Source organism: Myxine glutinosa, chromosome 13 (genome assembly GCF_964187855.1).
Source record: "Myxine glutinosa chromosome 13, kmMyxGlut1.1, whole genome shotgun sequence".
Taxonomy (NCBI): domain Eukaryota; kingdom Metazoa; phylum Chordata; class Myxini; order Myxiniformes; family Myxinidae; genus Myxine; species Myxine glutinosa.
This window is the reverse complement of record NC_136273.1, coordinates 58,349,662-58,365,456: the sequence shown is the minus strand read 5'-3', so window position 1 is coordinate 58,365,456 and position 15,795 is coordinate 58,349,662. Positions and strand designations below refer to the sequence as shown.

Sequence of the window (15,795 nt, the reverse complement as noted above, 5' to 3'; positions counted from 1 at the left end):
ATGCACTTCATGGCAAACATGTTTGGAGTGCAGGCAGTTGATCATTATCACATGTATTCTTAATTAATCCTGAATCAATTGCAGTCTGTCAGACTGATTGGCTGGAAGGAGGAGCCATCCAGGGGAATGCCAATTAGCTTAACTGTGTAAGCTCTGACCCCCCCCCCCCCCTACTTTGGCCTGTTTCGACATGGTGTTTCACTGGCATTGCACTTGCAGGCCTCAGTGCAGAACTGTTTCCCCCACTTCCGACAAGAGCAACTATCAGAACTGCAACCTTTCTTGCAACCACACTGAGTAAGTTCTCGGCATCCCTTTGGAATTGACGGTAAAGTTGTAAGAACCGGTGACAACTTGTCATCAACGAGTTTCCATCCACAATCAGTCGGCGGTGGCAGATCTGTCATTGGATTACTGGCCTCTCTCCAAATGAAACTTTGGTAGTTTGCACGCTCTATGTGGAACTTTGCTGCATCACTAGATGGAGGTAGGGTCTCCGTTGCATGGCATTTGTTGAACAGTTTAATGCAGGCTTGATTACAGTTCTCAGATGGTTCCTTGTAGATATGGCAAATGAACTTTTCAGCATCTTCTGTGACCTTCTTTGATGGTGTCGGAAACTGCTGTTGTTGGATCTTTTCAACTGCTGTTGGTATATCCAACGTTGACGTATTGGATGGTTTGATGTCTCCAAGACCGCTTTCAGCAGATGGCCCCCTCTGCCAGGCAGCTAACTGAGTAGCGTGAAATGTATTTTTGCCATCTAGGGTAGAGTCATTGATGTCAATATTGTCGCCAGAAAAATGCACAAATCGTCCCGAAACCAGGTTGCTGGTAACAACTGCCCCAGTTTCTTGATCAAGCGCTTTCAGAGTGTTTTCAGCCATGGCAGTGTCATACCTAAGAACCCGGTTATAGCTGATTATGTGCCCAGCATTATGGAATAGCTCAACTAATTTCTTTGATCGAGTTGACTGGTGCAGCGTCATACCCATTCCAACGTGTTTAGGCGGTGCCTTCTTGTCTCCACATACACCATAGACCATGTCTTGTCCAATGCTAAGGACCCTTGTCTTCTTCACCCAACCAGTTTCAGACATCTCACTTTCATCAAACTCAGCATCGACACTACTTTGGCCTCCAAGCAAGATATTCACAAACATGAGTACAGATGGTGGTACACTTGCCAACTCTGCTTTTTCGCTTACATCGCAACCTTCGAATGCAGGATGTGACATGATATCACTGCGGAGTTGCAGAGCAACGTGCACTAAAGACAGAAAATGATCATCCTGTTGTCTAAATATGGGAATATAGTCTGCACTGTTCTGACTGCACACCATTTCTGAAAGAGGTATGTGACTGAAATGTCGTGGAAGAAGCAAAGTTTGTTTCTCTGAAGGCGCCAAATTTCTTAGCACAAGAAATTCATAAATGTCCCCAATGCAATTCGACAAAGTTTCTTTAAAAGTCCCCAGTCTACTAAGATACGATGTAGGAATTGTGCCGTCGCACTCACTGGCTAACTCTTTGTACCTCTCGAACACTGCAGATAGTTCAAATACGTGCCCTTTCTCAGCAGAGTGACGCAGCTCTTGACACAACCATGATATCGCCATGTCTGCTGATTTGCTTTCAGTTTCCGCCCTTTTGACATCCCTAAAGAATTTACTAAGACAGTTAACATGGTAACATGCCTCAGCTGAGATTAAATCATTCTCATTTGCAGTACGGACTAAGATGTTATGTACAAATTTAGCTTTTTCCGTAATTTCATTACTCATTTTGAAGGTTGTGACACGACTTGTCTTCTGCTTCTTGTCAAAGTTCTGGCAGAACATACACAATGTCCAGTTCATCTTAGTAGTACTACTGCGTAAAAACGGACATGCTTCAGCCGAAACACTCTTTCTTTCAGGATCTTTTTCGTTTTTCGATTGTTCCTTGGCTAGCTTAGCATTTATTTTCCCCTTGTGTGTGTATGCAGAGTAACATAGCTTATGCCATTTAAGTTTGGGGAGACTTTCTGGAGGCTCTGCAAAGAGAGTCGAAAGCCTGTCCACGGCTGATCGAAATTCATAGTGTCTAAGTTTGCATCGGAGCTCGGTCGCCTCTCTGATGGCAGCAATACCCTGGTTTGTCTGGTTGAAAATCGTATCTTTGACCTGGCTAGTTCCCTGACAAATGATACAAAGTTCAAACGACACATCCTCACGCTGTCGCTTGAGGCTGGCAATAGGTTCCATGGTTGGCCTGAGGGGAGAAACAGAAACCAAACTAAGCACCAGGCACGCATGTTCTGACCATGAAAACTACAACGTTGTATGATATACTGCAACAGCCCTTAAATGATCGAATAAGCGCAGGCAGTGTTGGCCCGGGTTTTAATCTTATTCTCAAAGACACAAAGTAAAGCTTCTTCAAGACAAAACATCTAACCGATATCACTAATTCATTAGTGGTAGATGCATTAGGCACTCATCGTCAATGCCCATGCCCTGCCTGTCTTTTTGCTACTGTTAGGTAAATGTACATGTATGTAGGCCTGCCTATGATGTGAGATGTCAAGCATACATTACACATTTGTATGTACATGTATCTCACCAAAGAAGAATGCATTCCTTTACTTTCATTTGATTTTATATTTCATTTTTTAACAATCTTAAAAAGACCCTTACCTGTACTCCTGAAATGTTTAATGCCTGATGCCTAGGGTACGAACTAGATGGCTTATGCTAGGCTATTAGATTCATTCTTCATCATTAAGGGTCTATTGAAGAACACCCTGCTCTGTCTGAATGGAAATGATTTGACAAACATGGCAAATGCATTGGGGTCAGAAAGATGAAGCCACTTTCACTGTTGAGTGAAAGGGATGGTTTCAAGTGCAAGTAACTGTTACGTCATTGCAAGACTTTCGCACTCATTGACCTTTGACCTATGTTGTTTACCGGTGACATTTAGATTCTGTCTTTATAAAATCTATCTCTAGACCATCAATAGGAGCATAAAAACTCTGCCCCATTGTGCATTTAGAGGTTAAACTGCAAGCAAATTACGCAAAAACTAATTGTCGCCCCTTACAGAGATAAAGGCAAATGAGCATAGATGTGTCCTCACGTTTTCCTTTAAAAATAAGATTTTGAAAAGCTTTAGCAACCTTACTAGACAAAATATTGTAAAATAATTGAAATGTACAGATAGGGGATGTAAAATAAAGCATTTTTTCAAAAAAATTGAATTTTGCACTCATTGACCTTTGACCTTGATTAGTGACCTAATTACGCATTTTTGGGCTTGGCAAACAACAGATTCATATTCAGCATGAAAAACTACCCCAGAAAAAGTGGTTTGTTTGCTTTTACTCAAAAATGCCTCAATCATTCTATAAAGGCACATTTTCAGATTTTTTGACTAGGCTAATTAGGCACTCCAGCCTTGAAAGGGAGAGGAGATGAAAGGATTACGTTGAGACCCACATGTTGGCGATGAGAGGAGAGGTAGTCAGTGAGCCATGTGTGGAGTTGGCCTTGGACGCCATAGGCAGAAAGTTTGGAGAGAAAGGCAGGATGCCACATTGTATCGAAAGCACGAGGTATGTCCAGAGAGACGGCCCTGAACTCAGGTCTGACATTGAGGGCCTGTATACATTGTTGTGGTAGTAGGAGCAGCATGTCCAAGGTGGAGTGACCTGGTCTGAATCTGGATTCGTGATCTGAGATAAGGCTGTTGGAGAAAAGGAAAGATTTCATATCAGCTGTGATTATGAATTCCATGACTTTGCTGATAATTGGAAGTAAACCAAGTGGTCTGTAGTTAAGTGGATCAGTTTTTGCACCTTTTCCTGTAATGCAGTGATGTTGGCTGATTTCCAAGCAGGCAAAAGATGACCGAGGACAAATGACAGGGTCAAAGGACAGAGAGAGAATGTACAAGAGCAGAAAAACAGTTTTTAGGACAAGTGAACTGATGACGTCTGGTCCAGTAGCAGGTGTCAGTCGAGGGTTGAAAGAACCTTCTCCACCTTGTCAGGTGCAAAAGACAGAGTCCAGGAGCAGTTATGTACAACAGGGAAGAATGGGTACAGAGAGTGAGGGGTTTGGCACAACATTGGGAAGGAAACAAAATTGGGGCATTCGGCCTTCTCATGAGCGAAGTTGGCTGTTGTGGTATTTGAAGAGAGGGAAGGGGTGGATGGGAAACATACTCCAGAAACACTTAGCAAGACATTACCAGGTTTTTGAGGAGGGAGACAAGTTTGAAAGTTCATTGTTAACGTTGGACAGATGTTGTTTTCTCTTACATTGTGTGGGCACACCTGTTGTGGGCTTTTTGGAATGCACTGAGATTGCCTTCAGTCAGATTGCCTTCCATGAAGAGAAAGAAAGTTGTTTCAGAGCAACTGTCTCATCACAGGATTGAGTGTACCATGAGTGGGAAGAAGAGTAGGATAATTGAAGACGAGACAGGATGAATTATGTACATGAGAGAGAGCGGGGTTCTGTGGAAGAATTCCCAGGCTGAGTTAACATCAGGGGCAACAGATATGGAAGACCAATCCTGAAGGGAGTTGGCTGCTTGCATTCTCTGCCAATCTGCTTGAGTGAATTGCCAGACTTTCCGGAATTGAGGCAACCCTCTGAAAATAGCCAGAGAGATGTTGACTTTCACAAGCACGTGATCAGATGAACCAATTGGAGCAAAGGAAGAGCAAGGGATATTATGGAAAAGTTAGTCATCACAAAGTTCAGAAAGGAGGATTTGGCATTGGAAGAAATCCGGGTTGGGAAGTTCACAGATCGTGTCAGTCCCATGGAGTCACAGAAGTCCTTTGCTGAAGTGCCATGGCTGGTGATAGAGACTCCATCTTTCCAAGTGCTTGAAAAGTTATGTCTACCCATCCAAAAAGGCCTGTGTTCAGACATCAATGTGTCAAACTACACTCTCCCCTTTCAGCTGGAGTCCCATCATCACACCCATTTCTCCTAGAATCTGTGAATTCTAAAGCAGTCTTCCTTCTTGAAATCTCCTGCATTGATAGTGAAACACAAGGTCTTTTGCTCTCGCATTACAGGCAGGTCAGTAGCCACTCAGTTTATTTACCACCTCTAATCCAGCCTTGCTCCCTTGGCCCTCTGACTCTCATGGACTCTTCCAGGATGGAAACGTTTTTCCAGTAACCCCCTCCTGATGAATCTCCCCAAATCCAGGCTTACTGCCCACCTTCACTCTTTCTATTCTCTTTTTTCCTGTTTGTGGAACCGTCTTCGTGGAACTGTTAAATTCCACTCTTCCCTCCGCGGCTTCAAAAGCAGACGCAGTGCACCACCATCTCATGTCATCCTTCATCTCTACCCACAATCTTTAATTCCTTGACCATTTAAACTGTTCCATACCAAACTTGTTTTGACCAATAGAGACAACTTCCTGACCTGCCTAACCTGGAGGTGGCAGAATAGCTCAGTGCCAGCTTCTGTGCTACCTGGTTCCTGGTTGAAGATTCAATTATGGACAGGGGCAAATGATTGGACTTGGTTTCTAGAAGCTGACTATTGGATTCCGGAAATTTGAATCTGCAGCAACTGCGACATCGGTTTAGTGTCTTTACCTTACCCCTCTACAAAGCCACAAAAAGATAAAGATTAAAAAAGAACTATCTGGACATCCCTACCGTAATCACTACTGCAGTAGTTGTCTGCAAGTGTGCCGGTCGCTTCGCAGTTGCTTTTGCAGGCATCTTCTCCCACCGCAAGGCTCGGCTGTAAAACTGAACAACCAGAAACCATTTTTTCCAATGAAACAACAATTCCAATCATTCAACTGAGTTGAGATACCTGTTCCAGGTAGATAGCAATCATCGACAAATACCGGCTTTGTGCATTGGCTCGTGCTGCGCAGTTGCTGTCACTTTCGCGTTGTGTTTCGGTTGTGTTGAGTAGAATGCCTCAAAGCCATCACCTCCATGGCCGATGAAGCCAGCTACCGAGGAGTCAGACACTAGCTGGACGAGCATTTTCCTCCCTGATGATGTAAACGGCCTGAAACGATGACAGGAATTTTGTGAATATTATGTGTTTCCTTATGGGGGCGGCGGGGGGGGCACTTGGTACCAATTCCGTTAACATTGATCGTGCAGACCAAGCCAATGGATGCAAACTTTGTGATGACGATGAGCATCTTGCATGCATTCAGTCAACTTGTGTTGTTTTCAAATAAATCTGAAAGTGAGTGTTATTGATGGTTATAGTTGGAGCCGCAACATTCAGGGTGATCAGTGTTAAGGTTAAGGCTGAGGATATTGTGCCGTATTATGAAAATAATATTGTATACGGTATTATATTTCCTAGTCTGGATTCAATTCCAGAACCAACTATAAACTGTGAGATTGGGTGTTACATCACAATGTGTGCCATCCCTCAAATGTAGGTTACACCAGGTGACCTATCTGCTGGCGTTAGTTGGTAGACCTTAGAGATGCCACTGTATCTTTTGCCAAGAGTAGGTGAGTTCCCTCCATCACCCAAAACAAATTGCAAACTAGAACGCCACTCAGTAGAACGCATACTCCCACCGTGGGTCAAGTTGGAATACCGGTAGTACGATTTCACAAAAGTTTGAGGGAGTAGTTCAGTGACAACACAAGACAAGACAACACAAGACAGACACTGCACAGATATATATATATATAGAAAATATAGAAGATAATGTTAAAAAAAAAACAAGGCAATTTAACTTACATTTTCGGATTCAGCGTTCAATTATATATAAGTGAGTGTATTTTGAGGTATGTGTGACTTCAAATAAAATTGTAAGCCAGGAAAACGTTCGTTTCATTCCTTCGGGATACAACATGTAAAACTGGCCCAAACGTCAAAAGAAAACTCGCTCATTTTAAGTCGTACAAGCTAATGCGACCACTCATTATTCTGGGAAGAATCACGTGCACATGCTTGTCACACTTATAACTCACCTGTCTTTATAAGTTCATCAAATATTGACACCGCAATTGACATTCGCTGAGGTAAATGTTGATATCTCTTCTGAGGTTAAAAAAAATTTTTTTTTTTTAAAAATAAAGCATTATACGTATCAAACGATACATTTCATGAAACGGGGAAACCGAATACACACTTTCGTGGTTTTAAAATGACAGAATATGTCTTTATTAGAAGAAAAAAAAAGAACCTTGAAGACGACGCTGCTAATAAAATACACCGCTCTAACGCATAACCACGAGTTTAAACTACATTTACAACAAATATGAAAACTATTTTCATATCACAATGTTAAATATAGAATATATAGAAGATAATGTTTTTAAAAAATGAGCCCTATCTTCCAATGGTAAACAATCCTTCAAAAAATTCCTGGATCCGGAATAATATCCTGAGCCTCACCAAAAACTAATCAATTCTTCCTTATCCCAAGGGCAATCATTCCACCAACTTTCATCCAAATCCGTTCAGAACTTTTCCAGATATCTTGTTCACAATTCACAAACACACGAACACACACACACACGCGCGCGCACACACACACACACACACACACACACGATCGAATGCATTACTCACTGGCGGGAGTAACTATTGCCCCAATCACCTTCAATTAAATAGCAGTTCCGACCAGCTATGCTAGGGCTAAAAACTTTCCCCGGCCGACCCCACAAGAAGGTGGCAATATTTTGGACCGTTAAAGACGAAGAAGATTTAAGTGAAGTATAAGGGAGCCTTGAATTCAAAATTCTGATTCCAGAGTTTCTCGTCCAATTTATTAGTTGTCTCTTTCTCACATCAGCACCAAATATTCCGCACAACCTTCCATGACAACTTTCCTTTAACAGTGCAACTCGAAGTACTTGATCACAAAGCTTCCAGAAACTTCTGAAATGCAAATAAGTACAATTATTTGTTACCTCCACCACCGAAGGTGGACAGAGGTTATGTTTTCACCCCTGTCTGTCTTTTTGTCCGTCTGTGAGAAGGGAGGAATGTCTGTCAAAAAGTTTATGATGGATTCGGATAAAACTTGGCGGACATGTTGGATGTGTGACAAGGACGAAATGATTCGATTTTGGTGAAGATCCCGATTTGGATCCGGATAATAGATTTTTTATTTATTTTTTAAGGTGATTCAACACAAGTGAGAGATGGGGCCAAAACGATATATAGCAGGACATATCAAAAAGTTGTGGGCGGATTATGGCAAAACTTGGTGGATGAGTGGGGTAGGTGACAAGAACAAGTTGATTTGATTTTGGCTGAGGTCTGGATCCAGATCCATCCTATCGGTGGGATACAAATAACATAATTCTGTTGCGATCGCTTTGCATATATACAGGACAACAACCCACCCTGGTGGTCGATATCCACATGCTCGAGCAATTTGTGTTCCCTCATCTGCACTTGGTCCGTCGTACACAGCGACGTGGTCAAAGTGGCAGGCCGCACCATGGCTGACATCAAACTTTCCAAAGTTAAGCCGTACAACCTGCTTCGAGGGAACATGCGAGGGAACATTCGAGGGATGGGTCCATTATTGTAAGATTCGGTTAAAAATACTTCCGCATTTTTCATACGTTCATTTCAAATACATACTGGCATCATTTACACTGCGTTTACACGTTGTCCCCACCTATCGGGGAGAGTTCATCAGCTCTCGGGGACGTGTAAACGCAGCCTTAGAGATCACACTGCTGGGAGGAGTGGGGGCAGATCACTTCGTTTCTGAATGTGCTTAATTGACCCGCTGAGTTTTCACCAACCAACAGCTATGTGGAAAGTCTCCTGAAAGGAGCTCGGCCACATATGGCTTACCAACAATCTGAGAACCAGTAATGGCTTTATTATTACGAACAATATAGACAAGGAATTGTGTCGTTCCCTCCACCCGCCTCCCTCTCCCATTCAAATAAATAAAACCCAACAGGGGGCGAGGGGGTTAAAAACCATTAAATTAACCCAATCGATGCCTTTATGAACCTTTATCAACCTTAACCTTTATATATCAACCTTTATTGTTCAATGTTGACATTCAGGGCCGAATTTACGAAAGGCGTACAGCAAGTATTTTGCTAACATACGCATAATGCTTAAACACTGACAACACCATCATTGTACGCACACAGTCAATCACGCGTCTACATAACAATTTACAAAGAGAGATACACAGCCGATTAGTTGTGCGTATCGAAACAGCCGATTAGTTGTGCAATGTGCATGCCTAAACAGCCGATTAGTTGTGCAATGTGCATGTCGAAACAGCCGATTAGTTGTGCAATGTGCATGTTGAAACAGCCGATTAGTTGTGCGTGCCTAAACAGCCGATTAGTTGTGCGTGCCTAAACTGCCGATTAGTTGTGCAATGTGCATGCCTAAACAGCCGATTAGTTGTGCAATGTGCATGTCGAAACAGCCGATTAGTTGTGCAATGTGCATGTTGAAACAGCCGATTAGTTGTGCGTGCCTAAACAGCCGATTAGTTGTGCGTGCCTAAACTGCCGATTAGTTATGCGTGCCGAAACAGCGGATTAGTTGTGCGTGCCGAAACAGCGGATTAGTTGTGCGTGGCTAAACAGCCGATTAGTTGTGCGTGCCTAAAGAGCCGATTAGTTGTGCGTGCCTAAACAGCCGATTATTTGTGTGTGCCTAAACAGCCGATTAGTTGTGCGTGCCTAAACAGCCGATTAGTTGTGCATGCCTAAACAGCCGATTAGCTGTGCATGCCTAAACAGCCGATTAGCTGTGCATGCCTAAACAGCCGATTAGTTGTGCATGCCTAAACAGCCGATTAGTTGTGCGTGCCTAACCAGCTGATTAGTTGTGTGGGCCTAAACAGCCGATTAGTTGTGCATGCCTAAACAGCCGATTATTTGTGCGTGCCTAAACAGCCGATTAGTTGTGCGTGCCTAAACAGCCGATTAGTTGTGTGGGCCTAAACAGCCGATTAGTTGTGCGTGGCTAAACAGCCGATTATTTGTGCGTGCCTAAACAGCCGATTAGTTGTGCGGGCCTAAACAGCCGAATAGTTGTGCATGCCTAAGTTGTGATTCAGTGCCTTTTAAACATTTGCTTTGTTCACCGCGCCATACAAGAGGTTACCTAACCAATTCGCGTAAATTACTCCACATTGGCCGAGTGTACGTCAATTTTTAGTTTGTGCGTTTCAACAACGACTAAATCGGGAAAGAAAAGAGGGGACAATTTTTCATGAGAGCAACAAATGGGTTTAACGAAGTAATAAAGTTTCACCAAGGAACAATCCACGACAGGAGACGTGAAATGGGTGCAAATAAGAAAAAGCAGCTCGCAAGGGAGGATATTTCAAAAAGTATGGTGGCCCATTTCCCAGAGCACCCAAACTCCTCTGCCAGGTACCCCCAAGAACTCTGGAGGAAGATGAAGACGAAGGCAAAGGCACGAAGTCGGCGAACTTCCTTATTCCTATCCTCTTCTGCCTCATCTTGAGCTAATCCAAGCACTCCTAACACATCCATATTCATCGTTCCCTGTAAACTACCAATTATAAGTCATGCAATGCTGTTTCAAGTTAAATGCACTCTTATATATGCCCCCACTGACTGACATATAGACGTTTCTTTGTTATTTAAACGCTTGTGATTGGGTTTTGATCTGCATTAGATAATCACTCTTTAGATAATCGATTGGTGATTAACTTTGAACGATGATCATAATCATGATTAGCGATTGATGCGATCATGATTAGAGACGCGTTTAACTCTTTAATGCCTTTCATAAATTCAGCCCTTACATGTAAGGACACCAGACTAGGATCCCAGAGGTTGTGGATTCAAATCTGTCTGATGGCAGCAGCATTAAGAATTTGAATTCTAATGGGAGCCAAGATAATCTCTGCAGAATTACAAGGTGACTGTTGAATAAACGTCCAGCTGACTCATTATTGAACCTCTGGGAAGGGGTAATATGGCTGCCCAACCTAATCACAGATCCATATCGCAGTCCGAGTCAAATTTCAGCCCATTAGTGTGCACAGATTTATGCGAGGGCTGCCCCCTCTTAAATATGCCCCCCTCTGAGAAAATGGGCAGTTTTGGGTAGGAATTTGTAATTTGTTGAGGGTGCCAACGCTCGCCTACTATTTGTTGAAAGACACCGTGGGATTTCAAATGTCCACCAACATCGTGATGAGAGGAGACATCGCGAGCAGATGAGACAGGAGCGAAATGCAACGTCGTGCCTGCGGACCACCAATCCAACAGTTCATAGCCGGGGCTGGAATCGAAACCCAGAGGAGACAGCTCAAAGATAAACGTGCTACCTCTGCACCTTCCTGTCAGACTAGGCCTGCATGTGATGCTAGCAGCCGGGCCATGTACTGTGGTTGATTCCATGCTCCCAGGTCAATGTAAGAAGCACAAAGTGCTACCACAAAAAGGCATTGCCACCCAATATCCCCCAAACCAAAGAGAAAATAAATTACTGAATACACTTTTAATTCTCGATAAGACTTCGAGTTAACTTGTGGTTGTTGTTGTTGTGTTGCCCCAGTCGGTTCTAAATGAACAGACCAGCATCACGGAGATAGTCGATCGATCCCACAGGAGCGACCCAGAGATCCCTCACATCCAAGATGTTGTGCTCTTGCCTATTAGAGCAACTAAGTTACTTAGAGTTAAGTTACCTTCAGTGCTGACTTCAGTAATCCTGGTCGTGGTAGTCCAACATTGCTAGGAAAGGGCACCTTCTATTTTGATCAGAAACACTCATAAGATGATAATTCGATGGCGCTTGTATTTTACAATTGTAATGCAAGATGTACCTTTCCAACAGGCGCAATCATGCGCCAGGAGCAAACAAGGTTGCGAGGGTAATCCGAGTGAGGCCATTTTGGCGTGATGAAAGAACCGCGCGGGCTCACAAGTCGGCCGCCACACGTACCCAACTCTGCAGAGGAGCGAGACACCAAATGACAAGTCTCATTTGAATTGGAGAATCCTTGGTTAAAAATCAAACGATGTCTGGAGTTGTCACATCATCTCTCTAACTATCATTAGCAAACAGGTTTATGTGACAACTCTAACCTTGCAAACCTGACATATAAGCTGAGAAAATGGGGAATTGTATATAACTGTGTATACATTCCTTCAAAGGTCTCCTACTCCTCCATCGCTCCATTTGTTTCAACCAATCATGTTCTTGAGTCCGCATTCCTCTCTCTGGCTGTTGTTAGATAAGTGATTTTGCAACACAGAGTATGGTGTTTCACTCAGGCCAAGTGAGAGTCAAGTCAAGTGGTGCAAGGTGACTTTTCTTTTTGGTATTGGTCTGCTACCTCCGTTGGCCCTGCTATTGATGCCTCCTGGCAATTCCTCCATAAAAGCTCTCTCTCTCTCTCTCTCTCTCTCTCTCTCTCTCTCTCTCTCTCTCTCTCGTTTTTTTTTATCCCATCGCCTCTGCAGCTATCACACCCATCCTCTCGCTCCTCGTACATTGAATCCTGGTGAGGCCGTTGCCTTCAGACAATTTGCCTTCTCTTCATGGGAAGAAGGCAAATCTGACCAAAGGAAGGCTCAGGTCATTTGACAAGGCCTGGAACAAGTGTGTGCCCACTCTCAGGAAAGCCAGAATACATCTGGCCAACCATAAGGCTGAACTCTCAAACCTGTCTCTTTCCTCAAATTCCTGATAGCACTTTGTTAAACCTATCTCTGAAGTGTGCAACCCCTTCTTCCCTTCCTTCATTTCAAATGGCACCACGGCCATCTCGGTTTGTGAGATTACCAAATGTCTCAACTCTCTTTTACTTCCAAACCTCATGTTCCCAATCCATCAATCACTCTCCATCCATACCTTGCCCTCTCATATGCAACTGCTCCTGGACAATACAATTTTCACCTGAGAATGTGAAGATGTTTGTGGCGACCCTTGACTCAGGTTCTGTGATCTTCGTGGATAGCGTCAGTTCCTGCATCCCGAAAACCTGTGCCTGTCACTCTTACATACGATATCTTCTTTCTGCTCTGTTCACCCTAACATTGGCCTGAAGCCACCTTCTGTTTTGCAAGTCAACCAATGTCACTTAAATACAAAAACATGGTGCAAAAGCAGACCCTCTTAAATATAGGCCCATTAGCACACAATTGTAAGGAGACTCTGTGGTGTAATGGGTGAACAGAGCGTCCGCTTCGAGTCTGGGAGGTCGCCGATTCTGACCCCGGCCGAGTCATACCAAAGACTTTAAAAAAAACCTTTGTGCTGTTTCCTTGCTTGACTTTCTGCATGTAAAAGCATTTTCTGCATTTCTGCATCTGCATCTGTCTTCTTCCGACGCCGCTCCGGCCTTGCTCCCCCAGCTCTCTCTGTGCTCTGTCCCCCCAATATTCCTTCAGGTCGCACAAGATCTGCCTGCAACCCTCTTATGGTTAAACTGCCAAAATCTAGACTCTCTGCTCACCTTCACTCTTTCATTCCTCTTTTCTCCCGCCTCTGGAACAAACTCCCTCACTCTCTTCAATCCCACTCCTCCCTCCAGGTCTTTAAAACAGCTGTTCACCACCATCTCTTATCTTCCCACATCCAAAACCTTGATCTTTTGTACCCCCACTAATTCACCCCAGGTCCACTTTTTGAAATTCCAACTTCTTTCCTGGAAGTCCTTGCAGTGTTCATATGTTTTATACCTCTCCCACCTCCCCCCAAGCCCTCTCCCTCCCACATTTCTCCCGATGTCCCTGCTCTCAAATGTTGTGTTTTTGTCCTTCCCCTCTCCCCATCTTGTCTACTGCTCCCCTTATTTTGTGTTTTAGGTGTCGGATTGACTTTTTGTGTGATTAATGTTAGCTCTTTCACGAGCCTCGATCTTGTATACAAAAAAAAAAAAAAAGCATAAGAGCCTGGACAATCCCAATAGGTTGGCATTCATGGGGAGGAGGAAATTCCTTCTTCGGAAATGCCCCGCTAAATGCGGTGAGAAAGGAAGTGCCATTGTTGTGATGTTGATGGTACTCAGAGTGCCCCAGGAAGTGACATCACTTTCTCCAAGCTCAGTGGCTGTTTCTCTCGTCCAACAGCTGTGTGGTGAGTCTGATCTCAGACCATCACTCTGGTTTCAAACCTGGTCTCTCCACCCTGGACATGCTGTGGCAATCGCAACAATGGGTGTAGTCTCCGAATCTCTGACGTGAGATAGTCTCTCTGGAAATATCTTGAGCATTTTACAGAGTCTGGCACCACATCCTTTTCTTCAAACGGAACTGAACGAAGCTGAATCACGTAACTGAACAAATCACTGTTACTGCCACATCACAGACAGTTTAGCGACCTCCCATTCCTCTACTCTCTCCTCTCTAGTCTTGCACCCTCTGCGCTTTCCTTGACATCCCTCCATCTCCCACAACCCAACCCAACTCCCGCCACCCACTTCCCACCCCAGTTTCTCCAGGGCACATGTGCCCCAGTTATTCACCTCTGGTGAAACTACCTAAATCCAGGCTCACTATTTGTTCCTCTTTTCTCTCACCTAAGGAATCAACTGCCTCAGTCTGTGCAATCTCAGTCTTCCCTCCAGGACTTGAGGATAGCTGTGCACCTCCTCTGCAGGTCACTCCCATCCAAGCTCGTTATCTTTTCTTTCCTCATTAACCCTCCTCAGGCACACCCCTTTTCCAGGTTGTGTTTTCTCACCTCCCCTTACACAAACCTTTCCATTTTGTTCCATTGCTGCTTCAACCCTGTTTTTCCTTCTTCTTCTTCCAGCTGTGTTTGAGCTTGTGTCCTCCTTGTTCACTCCCTACAACAGTACAACACTACAACACACTCACCATCCTCTTGCCCTTTTTCCACATGCCCATTCTTCCTATGAGTGTCCCTCTGTTGTGTCCTTCCATGCTGCTGTTCGCATTTTCCCACCTTTCCACTGTGCTGCCCTGTACTGTTCTTCCACGAGCCTCGACTTTATATCCAAAGAAAATCATGTAACAAGTACAGATACATTCAAAGTACACCGCCCCCATGCCAAATAATTAAATATCCTACAGCGCGGCTCGTAGAGATTGCATTGGGAGGGAGAGGTGTACAATAATTGATTGATTAATTGTATAATTAAAATCAATAAAAGATGATCACAAAATATTTTCTTAATCAATTGGCTAATAGCATAACTAAACCACTAGTGCTTCATCCAAAGATGTATCTTTTAGAAATTTAATTAAATAACTCATTAATAAAAAATTAAATAATTAATTGATTAATCAATAAATAATTAATCGATTAAATGATTAATCAATAAATCAAAAATATCCTTGATAGCCACATCACTTGGTCACTGGCATGTCCAAATATTAGCTTCCGAGCTCAAAAGGTGCCTGAGATGTTGGCCAAATGAGAAAGAAAATAAATAAATGATTAATGAAAATAAATAAATAATAATCATTAAAAAATTAAATTATTAATCAATTCGGTCAGAGAACACATAAACCACCACCATTTCATCAGAATCTGTAACTGAAGAAAAGAAAAAAAATTAGTCATTAATTGAATAATTAAATAATTAATCGATTAATTGATTAGTTAATAAATTCAAAATAGCCTTTGCAGCCAAATCACCTGGTCATTGGCATGTCCAAATATCAGCTTCCTCACTCAAAAGGTGCCTGAGTTAATGGTCAGAAGAGAAAGGAAATTTTTATTAATTAAATAAGTACTTAATTAATCGCTAATAATTAAATAACTCCTCAATTAATTGATTAATCAAAAAACAAAAAATACCGTTTTTGACAAAGGACTTGCTCACTATTGTGCCGAAATTTCAGCTTCC

General features: G+C 43.1%; 1 protein-coding gene across 2 annotated transcripts in view; it reads right to left on the bottom strand.

Moving 5' to 3' along the window:
• Nucleotides 1-15,795, bottom strand: part of LOC137415452 (procollagen C-endopeptidase enhancer 2-like) — a 40,546-nt gene that overhangs the window by 9,276 nt on the left and 15,475 nt on the right. The window contains exons 4-7 of one of the 2 annotated variants that reach the window (XM_078767107.1): nt 11,800-11,924; nt 8,354-8,490; nt 5,869-6,038; nt 5,672-5,767 (exon numbers count right to left, since the gene is read on the bottom strand). In XM_078767107.1, the coding sequence (XP_078623233.1) occupies nt 5,672-5,767; nt 5,869-6,038; nt 8,354-8,490; nt 11,800-11,924 (528 nt within the window). Of the gene's footprint in view, nt 1-5,671; nt 5,768-5,868; nt 6,039-8,353; nt 8,494-11,799; nt 11,925-15,795 lie in introns of both variants that reach the window. The other variant, XM_078767108.1, reaches the window with a different exon arrangement.